General features: G+C 37.4%; 1 protein-coding gene across 1 annotated transcript in view; it reads right to left on the bottom strand.

Moving 5' to 3' along the window:
• Positions 1–2,238: 2,238 nt before the first annotated feature.
• Positions 2,239–17,604, bottom strand: part of tnn (tenascin N) — a 36,803-nt gene continuing 21,437 nt past the window's right edge. The window contains exons 9-19 of the mRNA XM_055033652.1: positions 15,609–15,872; positions 14,435–14,695; positions 13,400–13,663; positions 12,666–12,929; positions 8,005–8,135; positions 6,712–6,850; positions 6,473–6,624; positions 5,676–5,772; positions 5,382–5,546; positions 4,728–4,891; positions 2,239–3,363 (exon numbers count right to left, since the gene is read on the bottom strand). Coding sequence (XP_054889627.1) covers positions 3,211–3,363; positions 4,728–4,891; positions 5,382–5,546; positions 5,676–5,772; positions 6,473–6,624; positions 6,712–6,850; positions 8,005–8,135; positions 12,666–12,929; positions 13,400–13,663; positions 14,435–14,695; positions 15,609–15,872 — 2,054 coding nt within the window. The 3' untranslated portion in view covers positions 2,239–3,210. The remainder of the gene's footprint in view (positions 3,364–4,727; positions 4,892–5,381; positions 5,547–5,675; positions 5,773–6,472; positions 6,625–6,711; positions 6,851–8,004; positions 8,136–12,665; positions 12,930–13,399; positions 13,664–14,434; positions 14,696–15,608; positions 15,873–17,604) is intronic.

Here is a 17,604-nt window from a genome sequence, read left to right as displayed (position 1 = left end):
GCGTAGGCTGCTCAACGTGATCCAGTTCTTCAATCAAAGTGCAATGTCTGGTTTAGTGGTCTCCCTAGACGCCGAAAAGGCATTTGATCGTGTGGAGTGGTCATACCTTTTCTACACTTTGAGAAAGTTTGGTTTGGGGGAAAATTTTGTTAACTGGATCAGAATACTTTACAGTGAGCCCTGTTCAGCTGTTATCACTAATGGTCTACGATCACCAAATTTTCAGGTGCGGAGGGGAACACGCCAAGGCTGCCCCCTTTCGCCCCTGCTTTTCGCTTTAGCTATAGAGCCTCTGGCAGAGGCAGTACGGACCCATGGGGGTATAGGCGGTCTAACCATTGGAGAGAGACAACACAAGATTACTTTATATGCTGACGACGTGCTCATATTTTTATCTCGGCCTGAGGACTCTATTCCACTTCTCATAGAGACCATTAATAGGTTTGGGGATTTTTCGGGTTATAAAATCAATTTTAACAAATCAGAGGTTATGCCACTAGGCTTATTAAAACATCAACCGTCTATGCCTACCCCATTCCCTTTCACTTGGTCCCCAGAAGGATTCACATATTTGGGAATAAAAATCACCCCCTCTTTTGACACAATATATAAGGTGAATTTCACTCCCTTATTCCAACGTATCCGGCTGGACCTTGAAAGATGGAAAACATTGCCTCTCTCCTGGTTGGGCCGCGTGTCTCTCTTAAAAATGAATGTCTTACCCAGGCTTTTATATCCCATACAAATGATCCCAGTTCTTTTTCTCCGTAAGACGATTAAGACTTTAAATGGGTGGTTAAGTTCTTTCATATGGGCAGGAAGGAAACCACGGCTAAAAATTTCTACACTGTGTCTCTCGTCCGCAAGTGGAGGCCTTGATCTCGCAGACATACGAAAGTATCAGATCAGCGCTCACATGCGTGTTGCCGCTGATTGGATAAGGGGTTCTGCCTCTCTGTGGCTCGATATAGAAAGCTCTATGTCCAGGTTTCCTTTACAAAATTTATTATTCCTGAAGAAAAATGATACTATAAAAAAGTACTGCAGTAATCCCATTACTATTAATACTGTGAGAGCTTGGCAAATGGTTAAAAAATTGGAGGGCAGGTTCCAAATTATATCACCTCTTACACCCATTTGTGATAACCCTATGTTCCTACCAGGCACTATGGACTCTGGCTTTAAAACATGGTCAATGAAGGGAATTCGAACACTTTCGGACTTGATGGGAGGTGCTGCGTTATTATCGTTCTCTCAGCTAATGGATAGATATGACATTGGGAGGCAGGATTTCTTTCGCTATCTACAAATTAGAGATTTCATACAGAAAAAAACCACACTCGAAGCAGACCAAACGATTTCGGTGTGTGAAAAACAGTTATTCTCCACTAGGGTACAAATTTCAATTAAAACCTTTTACAACTTATTGAAAGAGTACCCCTTGTCAAATACAACACATTTGAAAGAAGTTTGGGAAAGGGAATTACAGTGGGAAATAAATCCGGAGGAATGGGACGAGGCTTGGAAGAATGCAAAGTCTCTAAGTATTTGTAATCGGGTTAAGGCCATTCAATTGAAAATCTTACACCGGGCGCACATCTCTCCTTCTCAACGAAGTAAGTTCAGTGTTAGCCTCTCGCCATTGTGTCTAAAATGTAAAATAGAGACTGGTAGCCTTACACATTGTTACTGGTCCTGTTGGAAAATTCAACATTTTTGGTGTATAATAAAATGTGAATTAGATAAGATTTTTTCTGTTTGCACACAATTCAATCCATTGTATTTCCTACTCGGTTTGACTGACACCAGTTTACCTGACAAATATCAGCGTCAACTTTACAGAATGCTTACTTTTTGTGCAAGAAAATGTGTGATACTGAATTGGATTTCTGACAAAGCACCAAGTAAATCACAATGGCTAAATACAGTACTGGGTTATATATCCTTGGACTACTTAACGAGCAAACTGCACGATAAAGAAGACAACTTTCATAAAGTTTGGGAGCCTTTTATGTCCTATGTAGGATTTGAAATTTCTGCATCTTTCTGGAGAGGATTTGTAATTTGAGGGGGACTGAATTGCAAACATCTGAAATGCTTTGGTGTAGACCATTTGTATTACACTGCTATTATTGCTGTTGTTTTTCCTTTTTCTTTTTTCTTTCCTCTTTTTGTATGCAACTGTAAGAGCTGGACTGTTCTTTTGTTCTTGTATTGTATTTGTTCATTTGTCAAAACATTGAAAACTAATAAATATACTTATTAAAAAAAAAAAAAAAAATCCATTCTGGCAGATTGGCTGAAAGGTTGATTTATGGGCTCTAAATCCTTGTCACATAAACTGTGTTTGTGATAAAAGTGTTAAGAAAATCTAATTAAGCAAAGTAGGAGCCAGCGCAACATTAATAGCATCTGTCAGCTTTCCAGATTAAAAAACGGGAGCTTGGTCATTCAGTTTTCAAGAACAGCACAAACAAATGTCATTGTTATTGACATTTGATGGGGACACGTCACATTGATTGATATGAGCTGTTCCCCGTCATATGAATGTAAAGCAGGAGCAATTTGGATTTTCGAGGCTGCAATCAGTCGTTATTTTCTGGCTTGTGTCATACCGGCTTATGTGATGTGACAGTGTTGGATGCACAGTGGCAGCATAATCAATAGAGTAAGGGCACATGCTTCAACAGCTGACAAATGAGCCGTTCATTAAGCACACAAGTAACGCTGCTTCCTTTTGTTAATCCCCTGAGGATAAAGTAAAATTGTAACGCTACTATGACTCCGTAACAGGGTTAAGATTAATATTATTATAGGAGATAAAAGAAAAGCTATTTAGCATCATATTTTTTTCTGGGTTTTAGTCAGGTTGTCTAAAAAAACAGTAAAACATGATTGCTAAAAATGCATGTTCTTCTACGGAGCATGAAACTTTATTCAACTGTGTTTCTTGTTGACCATTTTTCCCCACAATTACTCTAAACTGATTTCTGACTTGTTTTCAAACAAATAATAAGTTACTATGAGTTATTTTTGGTTGCTTTAGTTATGCTCTTCTTTCTCCAAGGATTATACAATATTTGAAACACAGATGTCTGCAAAACCCTAACTGTACAAATGTCTATCCACATTTGTACAGAAATACCAAAATATAGTGTGATCAAAGCTTGATGGTGCTGACTGCTTCTGTTGCAGTTTTCAGCCGCTTTCCTATTTGTTGTGGGCGTTTGAGACTCTTCTTTTTCCCTCTCTGGCCATCAGCGATCGCCTCTTTCTGCTGGACAACGCTCCCACGGGTCGGATCTTCATCTCTGTGAAGTCCAGGGATGTTAGATGTCCTTTCCATGGCTCCCAGTTGACTCCCTAACAGCAAAACAGCAAATCAGGAGCACAGTGAGGGAGGTGGGGACGAAGGTTACAGAATTGTGAAGAAGGCCAGGCAAAGACAGATTCAGGGCCATAGAAAAAGAAAGTGGCATGACAGACAAGCAAAATAAAAGAAAGTAATAAATACTGGCCTCAGGGTCCATATTATGTGAGTAGAAACCTGTTTTGACTGTTATTGCATTTTGGAAGCAAACACTGGAGTAGCGATCTGCAGCAAAAAATACTGCAAATAGAATCTCGACAAGAGCAGAGAAATCCCCTGGCTTTTTCTGAAGTGTCCATCTCTCTAAGACGTAATAACTGCTGTTTTTTGGGGATTTTTTGGCCTATCGGACTGCCAACATACACTACTGGGTTAGAGCTGGTGCTTGAAATGTGTTATCTTATCATTGAATGATGGATTTTAGTCATTTTGGCTGTTTCCCAGCATTGTAGAGACCAAGCAATAAGCAAAGGGCTGGGAGCAAGTTATCTTAATTTCTAAAAAAAATAACCTCATGTTGAGCAATTTCCTTCTGTCTTTAATTAAGCATAGCTGTAAGAGATCCTACATAACCATGAAATGTTTTCTAACAGTTGTGTTACAGTATACTTTTAGAAACTGCAGCAGAGAAAACAGATATCTTTATGACCAATGTTGTTTGTAAGTCTTCTGTAGAAAATGACCAGAAATACGTTCTATTGACAAAAAATGCTTATAAAATACCAGATAATCCTTCTGATTAAATGCACTAAAATTAAGAGAATTGCTTTCTAAAAATGCATTAGAAATTAGTTTTATGTTTAAGCAGAAGAAGAGTTATTTTAGGACCTTTAGCAAATCTTTATTGGGGAGGGTGTAAATAATTGTAAAAGAAATTAAAGGAAATTTAAAAACTCAAGTTTTTTAACTCAAGTTTTTTAATGACTTCTAATAACATTATTTGCCATTACAATCACCGATATTTTTGGGAATTGGTGATGTTGCTTTTGTCTGACTTTGACTGACAGCTAATGTACTCAAGAACATAATAAATGGAATGAAAGGGGTTAAAAAATAACTGTAATTAGAAATTAAAAACAAGGCAAGGGAAAAAAAGCAATGCAATAAAATCAGACTTAAAAAGAATAATTATGTTCTAAAACCTCATCTAAAATTACCCAAAAAGTGTAATTTCTTCCCTTTTAATATTGTGACCACTTAGACTACCCTGAACAATGTTTTATAAAGAAATGCTACATTTATCTTGCAACTATGTACATTTACTTCACCGAGGCATACTGAACACTGACCAGACTCATTTTGAAAAGCATTCAATAAGCCAGGTAATAAAGGCAAAGTGTCCTCCTTGTTTACTCACCACGCTGTGTGCGTTGTCTCCCCATTTACCATTAAGGTTGGCCAAGTGACAGTTTGCATACCACCAACCTCCTTTGTGGATTCTGGCACAGTTACCTAACGCAAGATCATTATCTGAATCTATGGAGGTCCAGGGCCGGCCTTGGTGGTACGTCATGGCATCACCTGAAAGTCAACAATAAAAACATGATTTCTGTAAATGTATATTGGCTTGTATTCATCTGCCTAGGTATTCTGAGTCATGATTTTAGAAGCTGGGGAATTTATAAAAGTAGAGAGGAATCATGCGCGTAAAAGATGTTGCCTCAGCAAACTCTGGGTTATATGCACACGATGTCTCATTTTGCCTGTATGGATTTGTAGCATATTTAAATACTGCATGTTTTAAAAGACCCCTTTTCTTCAAATATTCTGTCTGGCTTACTGTAACCTTTTGAAGCAAAAAGCTCACACACTGCTAAAGTGTGTTTACATAATGGTTGGTGAACACAGGGTTCCAAACCCCTCAATTACTGCCCCCATCTGTCTTGTTTCTAAATCTGCCATCACATTCTCAGTATGCATCACTTTATGTGGGTGTTAAAAATAAATTATAATTCATGAAAGCAGCGCTTCCAGTTCTCACATACGCAGACTTTTACATACTGAGACCCACCTGCTGTCCCTCTGTATTTGCCAATGGTGAGCTTGAATCTCTGTCTGATCGGAGCGATTTTAAAGTTGTCATAAACGGCGTACGCTCTCTCTGAGCCCAGCCCCAAGTCGAACCTGATCTCATACTGCGTGGGAGTGTTGGTTAGCTCGTGTATCTTGTCCAAACCTGTGACAGCAAATAAACAGATGCAGAATTTGAAGGGAGTATATGATGCACAATTACAGCGCAAATGAGCGTGTTTTATAATCTGTAGATAAACCTCCACCCACAAAATGGAAACACAAAGTCGCTCACCGATCCAGAACTCCTCTGTCAGGTTGCCAAAGCCTGCTATGTACTGCCTCCAGCGTTTCATGAAGTCCAGATTCCCAGTGTTACGCCGCTGAAGTACCTAAAAGCATCATTAGCAAAATTTTACTTACAGATGCTGGATTAGAAATATGTAAAAAGAAACTACTCCTGGATTGAGTGAAAGTTAATTTTCAAATAGGATTAACACTTGACAATACTTTCTGTATTGAAAAGTGAAGAAGTATTTGCCCCTTTACATGTTTTATTTATTTATTTTTTATTCTTTTGTCTCACTTAAAGGTTTAAATCAAGGAAAAGCAGATCCAGCTCATCAAACTACCACCATCATTTTTGAATAGGTGGGTATTATATTTTTCCTGAGATGTTATGTTAATTTCGCCAAGCATAATGAAATGAACACATTTCATTCCAGTCCAGTCCATAGAATATTTTCCTGAAAGTCTTATGGATCATCAAGGTGATTTATGCAGTTTATGAGACAGGCCTTTCTGTTTTGTTTGATGAGCTACAATTTAAGCGTTATCCTCTGTCTTAACTCTACCATGGTCTCAGCACGATGGTCAGGAGGAGTGTGGCAAATTTCATGGTTGGACAACCGATATATTCACATTCAACAAATAATATCATCTAATACCTTTCCTATTTACTCACCTTATCTTTGTCTAATAAAAAACCTTTAAGTGTGACAAAAACGCAAGAACAGAAGTTTGCTTTTTTCACAGAAACACATTATATAATAAAATTCTACATAATTTGAGAAGTCAGTCAAAATAATATACCAGCCAACCGCCTCCATCGGTGGTCATGTCACAGTAGACCTGTATTGGCTTGGATTGGTTATTTTTAATGTATACAGTATAGACGCCATTGTTGTTATTGCCATTCTTCATTATTTGTTCACAGTCCATAGGGAAGGGGTACAGCAGAGCAACTAATAACAAAGAGAAGGAAAGCCATATTGAAATATAGAATACAATAAGAAATAGCAGAAAGTTGTTCTTAGTTGAAGAATGCTGACCTGTTTTGAAGAAGGTCTCCACCACCTTACTCCTTTTGCTGCCCCTAAAGGCGTAAATGGTGACAATGTACCTCTTTCCCCTCTCCAGTTTGGATGCAGCGAAGCGTCTCTTGCTGGAGTCAAGCCTGTTTTCAATAGTCTGGTAAAATAAAAAAAAATAAAAAAACATGTTTTTACAATATGCGCAATGATAATTATCTCCATAAGCCTATCATCAGGTCAAATGAAAAGTTTGATTAAATACATTTTCTTAATGTTTTGCAAGCTATTCATCCTTGATTTGTTTTGTCTGTGACCACAAGAGGTCAGCCTTTCAAAGCATTTAAATTCAATGTCAGCTTTTACAAAAATAGGAATCAGTTATGGGTTTTAAAAGATTAGAAAAAGATGTGAAACGTTCTCCAGACTCTGCTTTTATGCAAGCTATTGATTTGGACCACCACACACCGTCATTCAAAGTTGTGCTTTTTGAACATTCACAGTTTTATCGACATTTGAGACTAAAGGAAGAGTGGAGCGGCACTGAATGCAAGTGGCATGGGGTCCGATGTGAAGTTTGCACAGCCAGTGATAATTTAGGAAGCCATGCCATCTGCTGGTATCGAGCTGTTGTGTAAAGTTCAAAGGCAGTGCAGCCGTCCCCTTGAAACTTCAGAGCACTTAATGCTGAACCCTGCTGACAAGCTGTACAGGCAAACTGATTTCAGAACTTGGCATATACCCACACAACTTAAAGTAGCAGCAAATAGTTGAAGAACGCTGGCATAACTGTGCTTGATTAGCCAGCAACCCAAATCCAATCGACAATCTGTGGGGAACAGTCAAGAGGAAGACGAGAGACACCAGAACCAACAATGCAGATGGTGTAACCCAGGCTTCCTCATCATTCAGAAAACCACAGGCTGATCTCATATCACAAGTTGAAATGATGCAGTAATTCATGTAAATTGGGTGCATATATAGTACAGGACATGACTAAGCTTCCTGTTCTATTTTTTTAAAACATGTTTTATGTAGCCTAATATTCGTATTTTCTCAGAAAGTGTATTTTTATTTTGGTCAACTAGAAAACATATCCTTTAAAATGGCAGAAATGAACACTTGGAATACATGGCTATGTTTAATGAGTCAAAATAAGATACAAATTGAATTACTGAAATACAATTTTCAATTTCCTAAGTTATTGAGACACACCTGCACCCTAAAGAGAAATGATCTGCACTTATCAGTCACTTGTAAGGACATGTACCCATTTAGTTGAGAAAATGTAAAACAAACCAAGCAGTTCAGTACCTGCAATTTTCCTTCTACCTCTCCATAGGCGAGGATATAACCATCAATGTCGGCCAGAGGAGGAACCCAAGTGAAAGAAGCTGAATCCTGTGTCACATCTGAAACCTTTAGGTCCTTAGGGGAGTCGATTTCTGTCGGCATGCAAATCAGACAGGATCACAGCAAAGAAACATTATATTATTCCTTTACACATATAACGTTTTGTGCTGCATCTATTCAAGTGAATTCTCCGTAGATTATAACTCACAAGAAGGTACTCTTTACTTTTGATTATTTCCATTGTTTTAAATTGTAATAGTGTTTTTCTTTAGCTCTAAAGCTCTTTATGATAAGCTATCATTACTCTTTTCATAAGTTTAAAGTGGGTTTTGTATGACTTTCAAGTCTTGCCTCAGAAGCATGTGGCATCTGCCAGCTCAGTTTTAGTTGCAGATAAGCTGGCAGGTTCCCTTGCTCTTATTGAAATGCTTTGAAAATGTTATGTGAAACACATGCTGCAATATTGTGTTTGATACAACAAGGCGAGCTAAAGCAGCAGGCGCTTTAACCTCCCATGGATCAAAATATTAAAGAAAGCGACGCCATAACGCCCAAAATTGTCACAAACAATTCAGCAGTTTCACTTCAGAAGCATTCAAAGTTCAAGTTCATTTCTGTACAAAAATACATTTAGAAGTGTATGTGGAATGTCAAAGAGTGAAACGTGACAAACAGCATCATTGATAACACAGGTGGTGAACAAAAATCTCCTTAAAAAAACATAAGTTTAAAGGAATTCTGAAATTCATTGGTGCTATTACTCAGCTAATAAATGTTATAACACATCCCTTTATGCAACCTACAGGATTTTTGATGCAACGACTTTTATGTTTGAAGTCAGCACCGCACTGGTCTCAAGCCACTGATAGAGTCTGACTATTTATGATGAAATGTTTATCATCTAAAGCGCTGCCATTTACTGCCTAATTGAAAAAGAGTTAGCTTTCACTTAAAGCTCCCCGGAGATTTTACAGATCATCTGGCGAATACAAAGACGGCCCTGTTGCCAGCCGCTCACATGTGCAGGCCTCTTTTTAGACCGAATTGTGAGACGTAACCAGTGACTTGGCTTCGTCTGTGGGAATTATTTCTTAGTTGAAAGGGAGCTTTGTTCACTTGTGTTCTGCAATTTACTAGTTCACTGTATCACAGTTCATATAGGGCCTATAAATAGTTACATATCGTTTTGTTTATGGAAGTCCCTAGCAAAGATCAAGTAATCTGAAAACCTCTCTTGTTCTGTCACAGAACATGAACAGGTGAAATCAGATGTTTACATACATTGTATGAGGACAAAAGAAACTTAGGCCAGTTGGGATAACTAAATGATGACATCATGGCTTTGTTTAGTTAACACAAAGCATTTCAGGTAGATATATAGACCTGTAGATTATTTTAGGTCAACGCCTGAAACGCATCTCCTTGTGTGACATCATGACAAAATCAAAATAAATCAGAGATATTTCAGTGACCTTTGATGTATTATGATATGCTAAAATGTTATGCATGAGTTGCTCTTTACAGCTGCGTTTTGGCCCAGGACATTGTCATAAACAGGATTTTAGGATTCAGTCTGTCTTTCATGGTTAATTACACCATGAAAACTATAAAAATAAAAAAAATAATGCTAAATGATCCTAATGTTCAGGAAGGATCTTGGTTTGGCGTCCCAGATAAGAGAATGCTTTGATACGAACTGTGTCCATCAAGCACAGAATAAAAGGAAAATGTGTGGAAGGGAGCTGATAAGAGCGGAACACCAGCAAGGAAATTGAACAGTGGATTTTCTGAAGGTAAACCCATTGTAGTGCATTCTATACTAGAAAGTGCATTAAAGATAACAAAGTTGATGTTTTGGGGTATCACCAAAAAGTCTTATGTCAACTAACAGAAGATTAGTGGGCAAAGGTGAAAAAATATGCATGGACAAGACAATTTATAATCTGAAAAGACCGAATGTAATTTAATTGACCTCTATCTGTCAAATTGTGCCTTTTCTGCCTCTCCACCTAAAATTTCTCCAACAAGATTGCCTCCTTTACTCTCTATTGAGCCTTTGTTACCTCAAAATTAATGCCATATGTTCTTCACCTTGACTGGCTGAAAAATATTTTTTTAAAGGTTCCACACTGATGTTTTTTCATTATTATTTATTTAAAATGGAGTATGTAGCAACATCTGGGATGCAGTGCTAAATGCAGTTTTAAAATTCCTGGTGAAACTCCCAGTTTCAAGGCAGAACAATTGGTTTTAGGGTGGAAATTTGGTTGGACATATTATGAAAAAAGGCATTGATTTGGCAGACCATTTCAAGGAACAGTAAAATTATATTACCAGTAAAAGAAAACTACCTGCCTTCATCATATCAATCTGTCTCTGCTGCTGTTGAAATCTTCTGGGACATGTTGTCCTCCTTGATGGCCTGGACATCAAGGCCTTAGACTTGTCAGCAAGTAAGAGGTCATCTCTGTTGCTGTTTTTTTATTGCTTTTATTTTATCTCAGACTAAATTCATAAATTTTTATTTCTCTGACGGAAATCTGAGTCACCTAATCAAAGTAGGCAGTCCCTGTGAACTAAGACTTTATAGTGGTCGTCGTAACTGCAACACCTTTTCGGAAAATCAACCTGTACCACTGAGAACAGAGATGGATCCAGCAGAAACCGACAGAGTGTGGATTAAATGGACTGTATTTGTCAGCTCTGACAGGAATTATGACAGTCAGACAGCTGAACTGAATTTGGGTAAGTGGAACATGGTAAAGTGACTGTACAGAGTGGGGATCATGTTCTATCACTGAAAGAATAGAAGTAATGAAAACTGGCTGACATGTATCAAATAAATATTGCAATCTGGTCAACTTGCACAACACTTTCTGGAGCTCTTAAAAAATTCATGAAAGAAAATCTTGGTCGCTGTTTAGACATGAGGCAGCACAAAAAAAAAATTCTCAAGCAATCTTTTTAAATCTTTGCTTTTTATGAGAACCCAGAAGTGCTTCTTCTATTGGAGTGGAGATTCAGAATTTTTCGAATCACTGAAGCTGAAACGTTGCTGCCATTTAAGCCTGCTGAGAGTAGTGCTTAATCTGAGAGCCAAGTTTCTCCAGGTATCCTACCTTCCTCCTCTATCTAAAGCTTTCTTATCCTGTGCTGGTGAGATGAAAAGTACTCCAGGGATTTTATGTGAAACTGATAATACACTCAAGTTATAGATTAATGAATAAACTGAATAAACTGCTGCTGACGTTATTTCAGAAGGTGCTAATGAGGAGGAAGTTATGGCGCTTAGACTTGTTTCAACCTTCTAAAGACGCTGCTGAAATAAACTTTGAGCATCATTTTGAATAAAAGATTCTGAGATAAAGTTCTCTAACAAGTATAAAGAGCTCACTTTTCTGAGAACACAACAAGGGAGTTGTATCTTGACGTGTGTACCAAATAAAAGTAAGAATGATTCTAAGAGTTTCCTTACATTGTGGCTGTGACAGGATGAAAGGAAATCACAGGCCTGTCTCAGGACATGTGTCAGCTGATCCTGCATGGATCAGCTGAGGGAGACATGAGAAAATACATCAAGAAAATTAAATATAGAGGAATGGAAAATTGTTCAGATCCCTTGAATTGACAGACTGAATGCAGAGCGGTTGTTCAACTGAGCTAAAAATAGCTTTAATAAAAGCAAGTGCATGTCCACAAGGTCCAAGAAAGCCCAGTGCAGTGACATATGTCCCAGAGGTTGCAGAAGGCTTAAGGCTGGAGCGCATTCATGTAGGAAGAACAAAGACAAAGTCCACCCCTCAGCAAATGGGAATCTGGAACAAGTCTTAAACATCATTCCCAGAAACCGGTCATGCAATAAGGTTGAACTTTTGCTATTTTGTAAAGAAAAAAAAAAAAAAAGACAAACAAACAAACAAAAAATAAATAAATAAAATGGGGGGAGGGAATTTATATCTCCAAAATCCAAAAGTTAAAAAATGCTAGAAAGATACATTAAAAAACGTGTAGCAGTAACTGCAACACCTTTTCTACAAAACAGCCAATTTATCAAGAAAATTAAATACAGAGGAATCCAAAAGCATGCTTCACAGAAAATATATTTCTTTAAAGTCTTAGTTTACAGGGACTGCCTACTTTGATTAGGTGACTCAGAGTAACTGTCAGAAATTTATTTCGGTGTACCAGAGTGGAAGGTCTAAATATAGAGTATATGAACCAAAATGTGGATAAACTTCAAGAGGTATGAAGTCAAGAGATATAAAAACAAAAGTTATACATGAGGCTGAGTAGACATGGAGGAGCCAGCTTTTAAGCTCGACTTAATTCATAGTTATGGCGACTATTTATTTTTTGTACTGCTATGCTCATCGTGACTTAAAGAGGAAGTTGGAAAAAATATAGATGAATTCATAAAGGAAAACTATAAAATATTTTATGGACATTATAAATGGTTCGGTCAGCAATGCATTTTAAGGTCGCACATTTCTCGAGTTTACAAGCGGGACACATGGTTGCCTGATTAAAAGAAATGCAGTTACAGGCCATTTGAATTTCTTAATGTTTCAAACAAGGACATAATCAAAGGGAAAATTGGTTTAGCAAAGCCTGATATGCGACACCTGTTTCAGCTTGTGTTGAGATTGTCCTGCTGGATTTGTCTCCCCTCGCAGTTTTGATGGAGACAGTGTAGATGAACGCAGGCCGTAAGCCAGTCAGCACGTAAGAGGCACTCTCAGGCCCCACAAGGATCTCTTTACTAGAGCCGTCAGGTAAGGTGTAGGTAAGGGTATAGCCATCTATTTCTGCTTGAACTGGATCCCAAGAAAGGCTGAAGCTGGACTCGGTTTTGTCTCTGGCTATGAAGTTAGCTGGAGCATCCAGTTCTAGAGAGAGATGTTAGTAGTTGATCTTAACACACATTTCTATATAGCAAACTGCATGAAAGAGGTAGGTGGAAAAAATAAAACAGTCTCAAAGATCTCAATCCAACTGGACAACAATATTCTTGAAAGTACATGTTGTGATTTATACATTCAATAAATTAGAATATACATTGTCATGAGGCTCATTTGTCAAATTAAAAATTGACCACCTTTAAGCAGGTATTAAATATGTTCTTCATTAAGGCTACAGTTCTGTATTAAATATATATTTTTAGTGGCCTGATGTAGTATTCCAACTTTAAATGTCATGTTTTTGTTAGCTGTAAGCAGAAAATGATCTTAATTGACAGGGAAAAAGTTTTACCCTGTAAAGAAGAAAAAAAGTAAAGTTGTACATTTTAGAAATTAGTCACAAAATCTTAAGATTATGAAGTGTGGTGGTTCTAAACAAAGAGATGCGGATCTGAAACCTGTCTCAGCTTGTGTGGATATTGTCCTGCTGGTTTTGTCTCCCCTCAAGGCTTTGATGTAGATAGTGTAGAGGACTGCAGGCCTTAAACCAGCCAATAAATAAGAGGTGCTCCCTGGGCCCAAAGAGATTTCTTTACTAGATCCATCAAGGGAGGTGTAGGTTAGGATGTACCCATCAATTTCTGCCTGGACTGGATCCCAGGAAAGGCTGAAGCTGGACTCGGTTTCATCTTGAGCTACAAGGTTAGCTGGGGCGTCCAGCTCTAAGGGAAGATGTTAGTAGTGGATTTAATATACAGCTCTATAAAGCAAACTACATAAAATAGATGGATGACAAACTCCAAACTCACAAAAGTTCTCAATCCAATAGTTTACGTTTTTAACTGAGACTTGGACCATACAGTTCAACTCAGAGATGTACACTTAATTTAGAAAGAAATTAAGGAATTTTTTTCCCTCATTATCTGACTTTAAATCAGGATAAACACATTGTGTATTGGGGCCGTAGTATTATTTATATCGCCGTAATGCAAGAATAATGAGAGGAAAAATATTTCTTTTTCACTGCTTTTCAAAAATTTCAGAAAAGTTCACTTTTCTTTAAGAAAGTCCAAAAGTTTCATAATGGCTCTGTTATCTTCTGATAGATTACAACAACTGAGTCATTAATTAAGTAGATTAATTAATTAAATAAAGACTGCACTCAAAATTCTGACATTTAGTAAACAGAAATAATTTTGTTAATCAAAGCTGACTTAAAGCAGGAAACTTTTAGTCTTTAGCATGGAATTAGTATCAGAACAAACAAAGGTTTTTTGTTTGTATGTACATTTCTGGTTTGAGCTGAACATTAAGCTTTATTTTGCAATCTTGTGTCTTACGTCCCACTATAAAATTTTTTAAATTATTTTTTTAACATGTCACCCAGCTATTTGTCATGCTAGAGTGAAGACGTAGTTCAAGTTGAACAAATAAGCTTCAAGCCATTAAAATGATTAATTGCTGTGGTTGTGAGAAAGTCGTAGATCTGAAACCTGTCTCAGCTTGTGCCGAGGTCTTCCTGCTGGCTTCGCTTCCCCTGACAGCCCAGACGTAGATGGTGTAGACGACCCCTGGGCTAAGGCCAGTGAGCACATAAGAACTATCAGATCCAACTGTTGTTTCCTCCCTTGACCCATCAATAGAGCTATAGGTGAGCATGTAGCCATCAATTTGTGCCTTGGTGGGATCCCAGTAAACTCTGAAGCTGGAGTCTGTCTCATCTTCGACTGAAAGGTTAGTAGGAGCATCCAACTCTGCACAGGAAGTTACATTTAGTAGTCATAACTTTAATTGTTAAAAAGCAAACAGCGTGATAAAAACTACACATCTATGATTTAGCAAGGTTATGAGTTCATTAGGTTAAAAATAGTGATGACGTCAAACTTGGATATAGTGACTTTGGTGTTCGAATTCAGATAACATTTTTCATCAGATATTAATTTGTTGTGCTTTCTTTAAAGTGACCCAATTGGACAGTTTTTTTAAAAACAAATAAATGATGAAATCCAACTCTGACATCATATCACTGTTATGCTAGCAACAATATCATGGGCATACTATGAACTATGTTAATTTTTTTTAAAAATCATGCAAACACTAAGCAAGCAAACCTTCACACATATATATATATATATATGTGTGACTGAATGTCTACATTTTATAGACATTCAGAATTGCTTTCAAATAAGGGTTGTATCTAATGATAGATACCTTTTGTAAGATGAAAGTCGAACCTTTCTTTTTCAGTTAGGACAGGGAAGGTTAATATGGTTGATGTAAAATGTCAACACCTATTTATAGGACTTTTTAAGATACAAAAAGTGAAAAATTTTAGAAAATCCATCAACTAAAAGTTTAAAGAAAACTGCTCATAGATGCATTTTACGGGATGTAACTTCTTAGATTATTTGTCTATATGTTTAGTTATTATTACAAAAGCATTATTTGTGTCATTCTATACATTTTGGTGACAGTGTGGAAAGACTTAAGTTTCTTTTAACACTGTAATGATTCAGAATGCAGAATTAAAATTAACAGTTTTTTGTTTGTTTCTTACCTCAGTTGTGAACTGAAGATGAGAAGCAATAAACTAAATGTTAGCTTGCAGATAATACAAAATCAAATCAAACTCAGAAAAGAGGCCTGGGAATCTCACTCAATGTTTACCTGTTTGGGCTTCAGTTGAACTCTTCCCACTGACTTTGTCTCCCTTGAAGGCCCAGATGTAGACTGTGTGGAAGACCCCAGGCCTCAAACCAACCAGCCTGTAGGAGGTGCTGTCACGCCCTACAAAGATGTCTGAGCTGGAGCCTTCAGCAGACGTATAGCTCAACATGTAGCCTTCGATTTCGGCCTGGGCTTTATCCCAGGAGACAGTTGCGGTGTCTTCAGTTACTTCAGTAGTGACAAAGTTTGTTGGGGCATCAATGTCTGAACAAGAAAACGTACAAAGCAAAATAGTTTAAGCACAGAGTAAAACTGACAGAAGTGTAGAAATATTCACAGGCAAATGCAGACTTTTTTATTTGCTGTATTGCCTATGCTTGTAGATGGACTTCGACAAGACTAAAGCAGTCGTAATGCAAAACATTTCATACTCTAATTTCATCAAAAAGGAAGACGTGTGATTAGCATCTATCCTGTGGATCTAAGACTTTTTTTTTTTCACATATTCTCAGAACTATGGTGGTATCACCTCATCGTTATTCCCCTCAAACTGTGCATGGTTTGATCAAAGAGAGCCTTAGGGTGCATAGCTTAACCCTTAAATAGATTATTTAACCCAATGGAGACTACGCCCTAAATGGCCAGCCAACCATAACAGGGTTGAAGAAAAAGCAATAATCCTTTAGGTGTGAGGATAAATGGATTTTTTGCCAGACTCATAACAATCACCCTGATTTGAAAAAGAAAAAGTCTAATATTAAAGGGCAACAAAATGTCAACATAGAACTTAATTGATGAGTTCCAGTTTCCTGAGTGTCTGTCTCTGCAAAACTGGCTCAAGGCTAATTTAAATTCATGTACAAACTTACAAAAATATTCGGAGACGCAGTAATTTAGGGAAAACTATAACTACCTTGATGAACCACTGGTGCATCAGTTCAAGACCGATACAGCAGAGTTTGTTCTGACTGCAGATAGCCCCTTTAAATCATCAAGTAAGGTTTATTAAACACCAAACCAAAACCATTATTTTTGCCTGTCCAGACTCTCAAACACCAGTCAAGAATTGGTTTTGAATGGATGGATCACTACTAATGCAAGATTTAAGCATTAAGAAAAAGAGACTAAGAAGTTTCAGGGCCACACAATCCATCCAGTCATCCTCATGTTCATGTCAGTGAACTCCACCTTATGAGCTGCTGAGGATGTAAAAATATAAAGCTTTTGTTTCTGAGAATCACTGGAGATGTTCGGAAGATGAGAGGGAAGCAGCCAGTGTCCGTGAGTATGAATCAGTTGGTAAGTTATGCGTAGAAACCCCAACAAAGTGAAAAAAACCAAACAGCAAAGAGAGGATGACAGAAAATAAAACATAAGAGTCACAGAGGCATCGTAAGAGAGGAAGCGGACAGAGATGTAAAAGCAATCATCATTTGGGATTGTTGCTCTGTGGATGTCGCTCAGTCAAGGTCAGTTTTCTATCAGTGTGCAGTCTGGAACTCAAAAACCTTTTGATGATCCTTCCACAACAAGAAGGGAACTGTGCCCCCATCTAACTCTATATTCTCTATATTGTCTCTTCTATCCTCTTCTGCTGTCACTTTCAGGTCCTTGATGTCACACTGTCTGACAGACAGTTAAACCAGAGGGAAAGTTTATAATAGTTCTCTTTGTCAGATTTTCTAAGTGTAACTCATAAATTGTCTTTGTATCTTTATAGGTTGACAACCTTTTAAGTAGATTTAATCACAAAAAAAATAAACTTTCCCAACTCTACAATATGATTGCTTTGAACTACATGTTTAATAATTAAGTTTCCTTTAATAAAAGAACAAACCTTCTGAGAATATATTAAGTTACACAGTGGGCTGATATAGAGTAGATATTTGCGCCAGTGGAAGAACCACAGTGATATTACAGTAAGCTTGAAGTAAAAATAAAAATGTTCTGTTTCCAACCTCTTGAATAAAAGTTGCATTTAATTGTGCATGCTTTT

This window comes from Poeciliopsis prolifica, unplaced genomic scaffold (genome assembly GCF_027474105.1).
Source record: "Poeciliopsis prolifica strain line A6 unplaced genomic scaffold, Auburn_PproV2 SCAFFOLD008, whole genome shotgun sequence".
Lineage (NCBI taxonomy): Eukaryota > Metazoa > Chordata > Actinopteri > Cyprinodontiformes > Poeciliidae > Poeciliopsis > Poeciliopsis prolifica.
The sequence above is the reverse complement of the archived record's forward strand: the minus strand, read 5'-3'. Positions and strand labels throughout refer to the sequence as shown.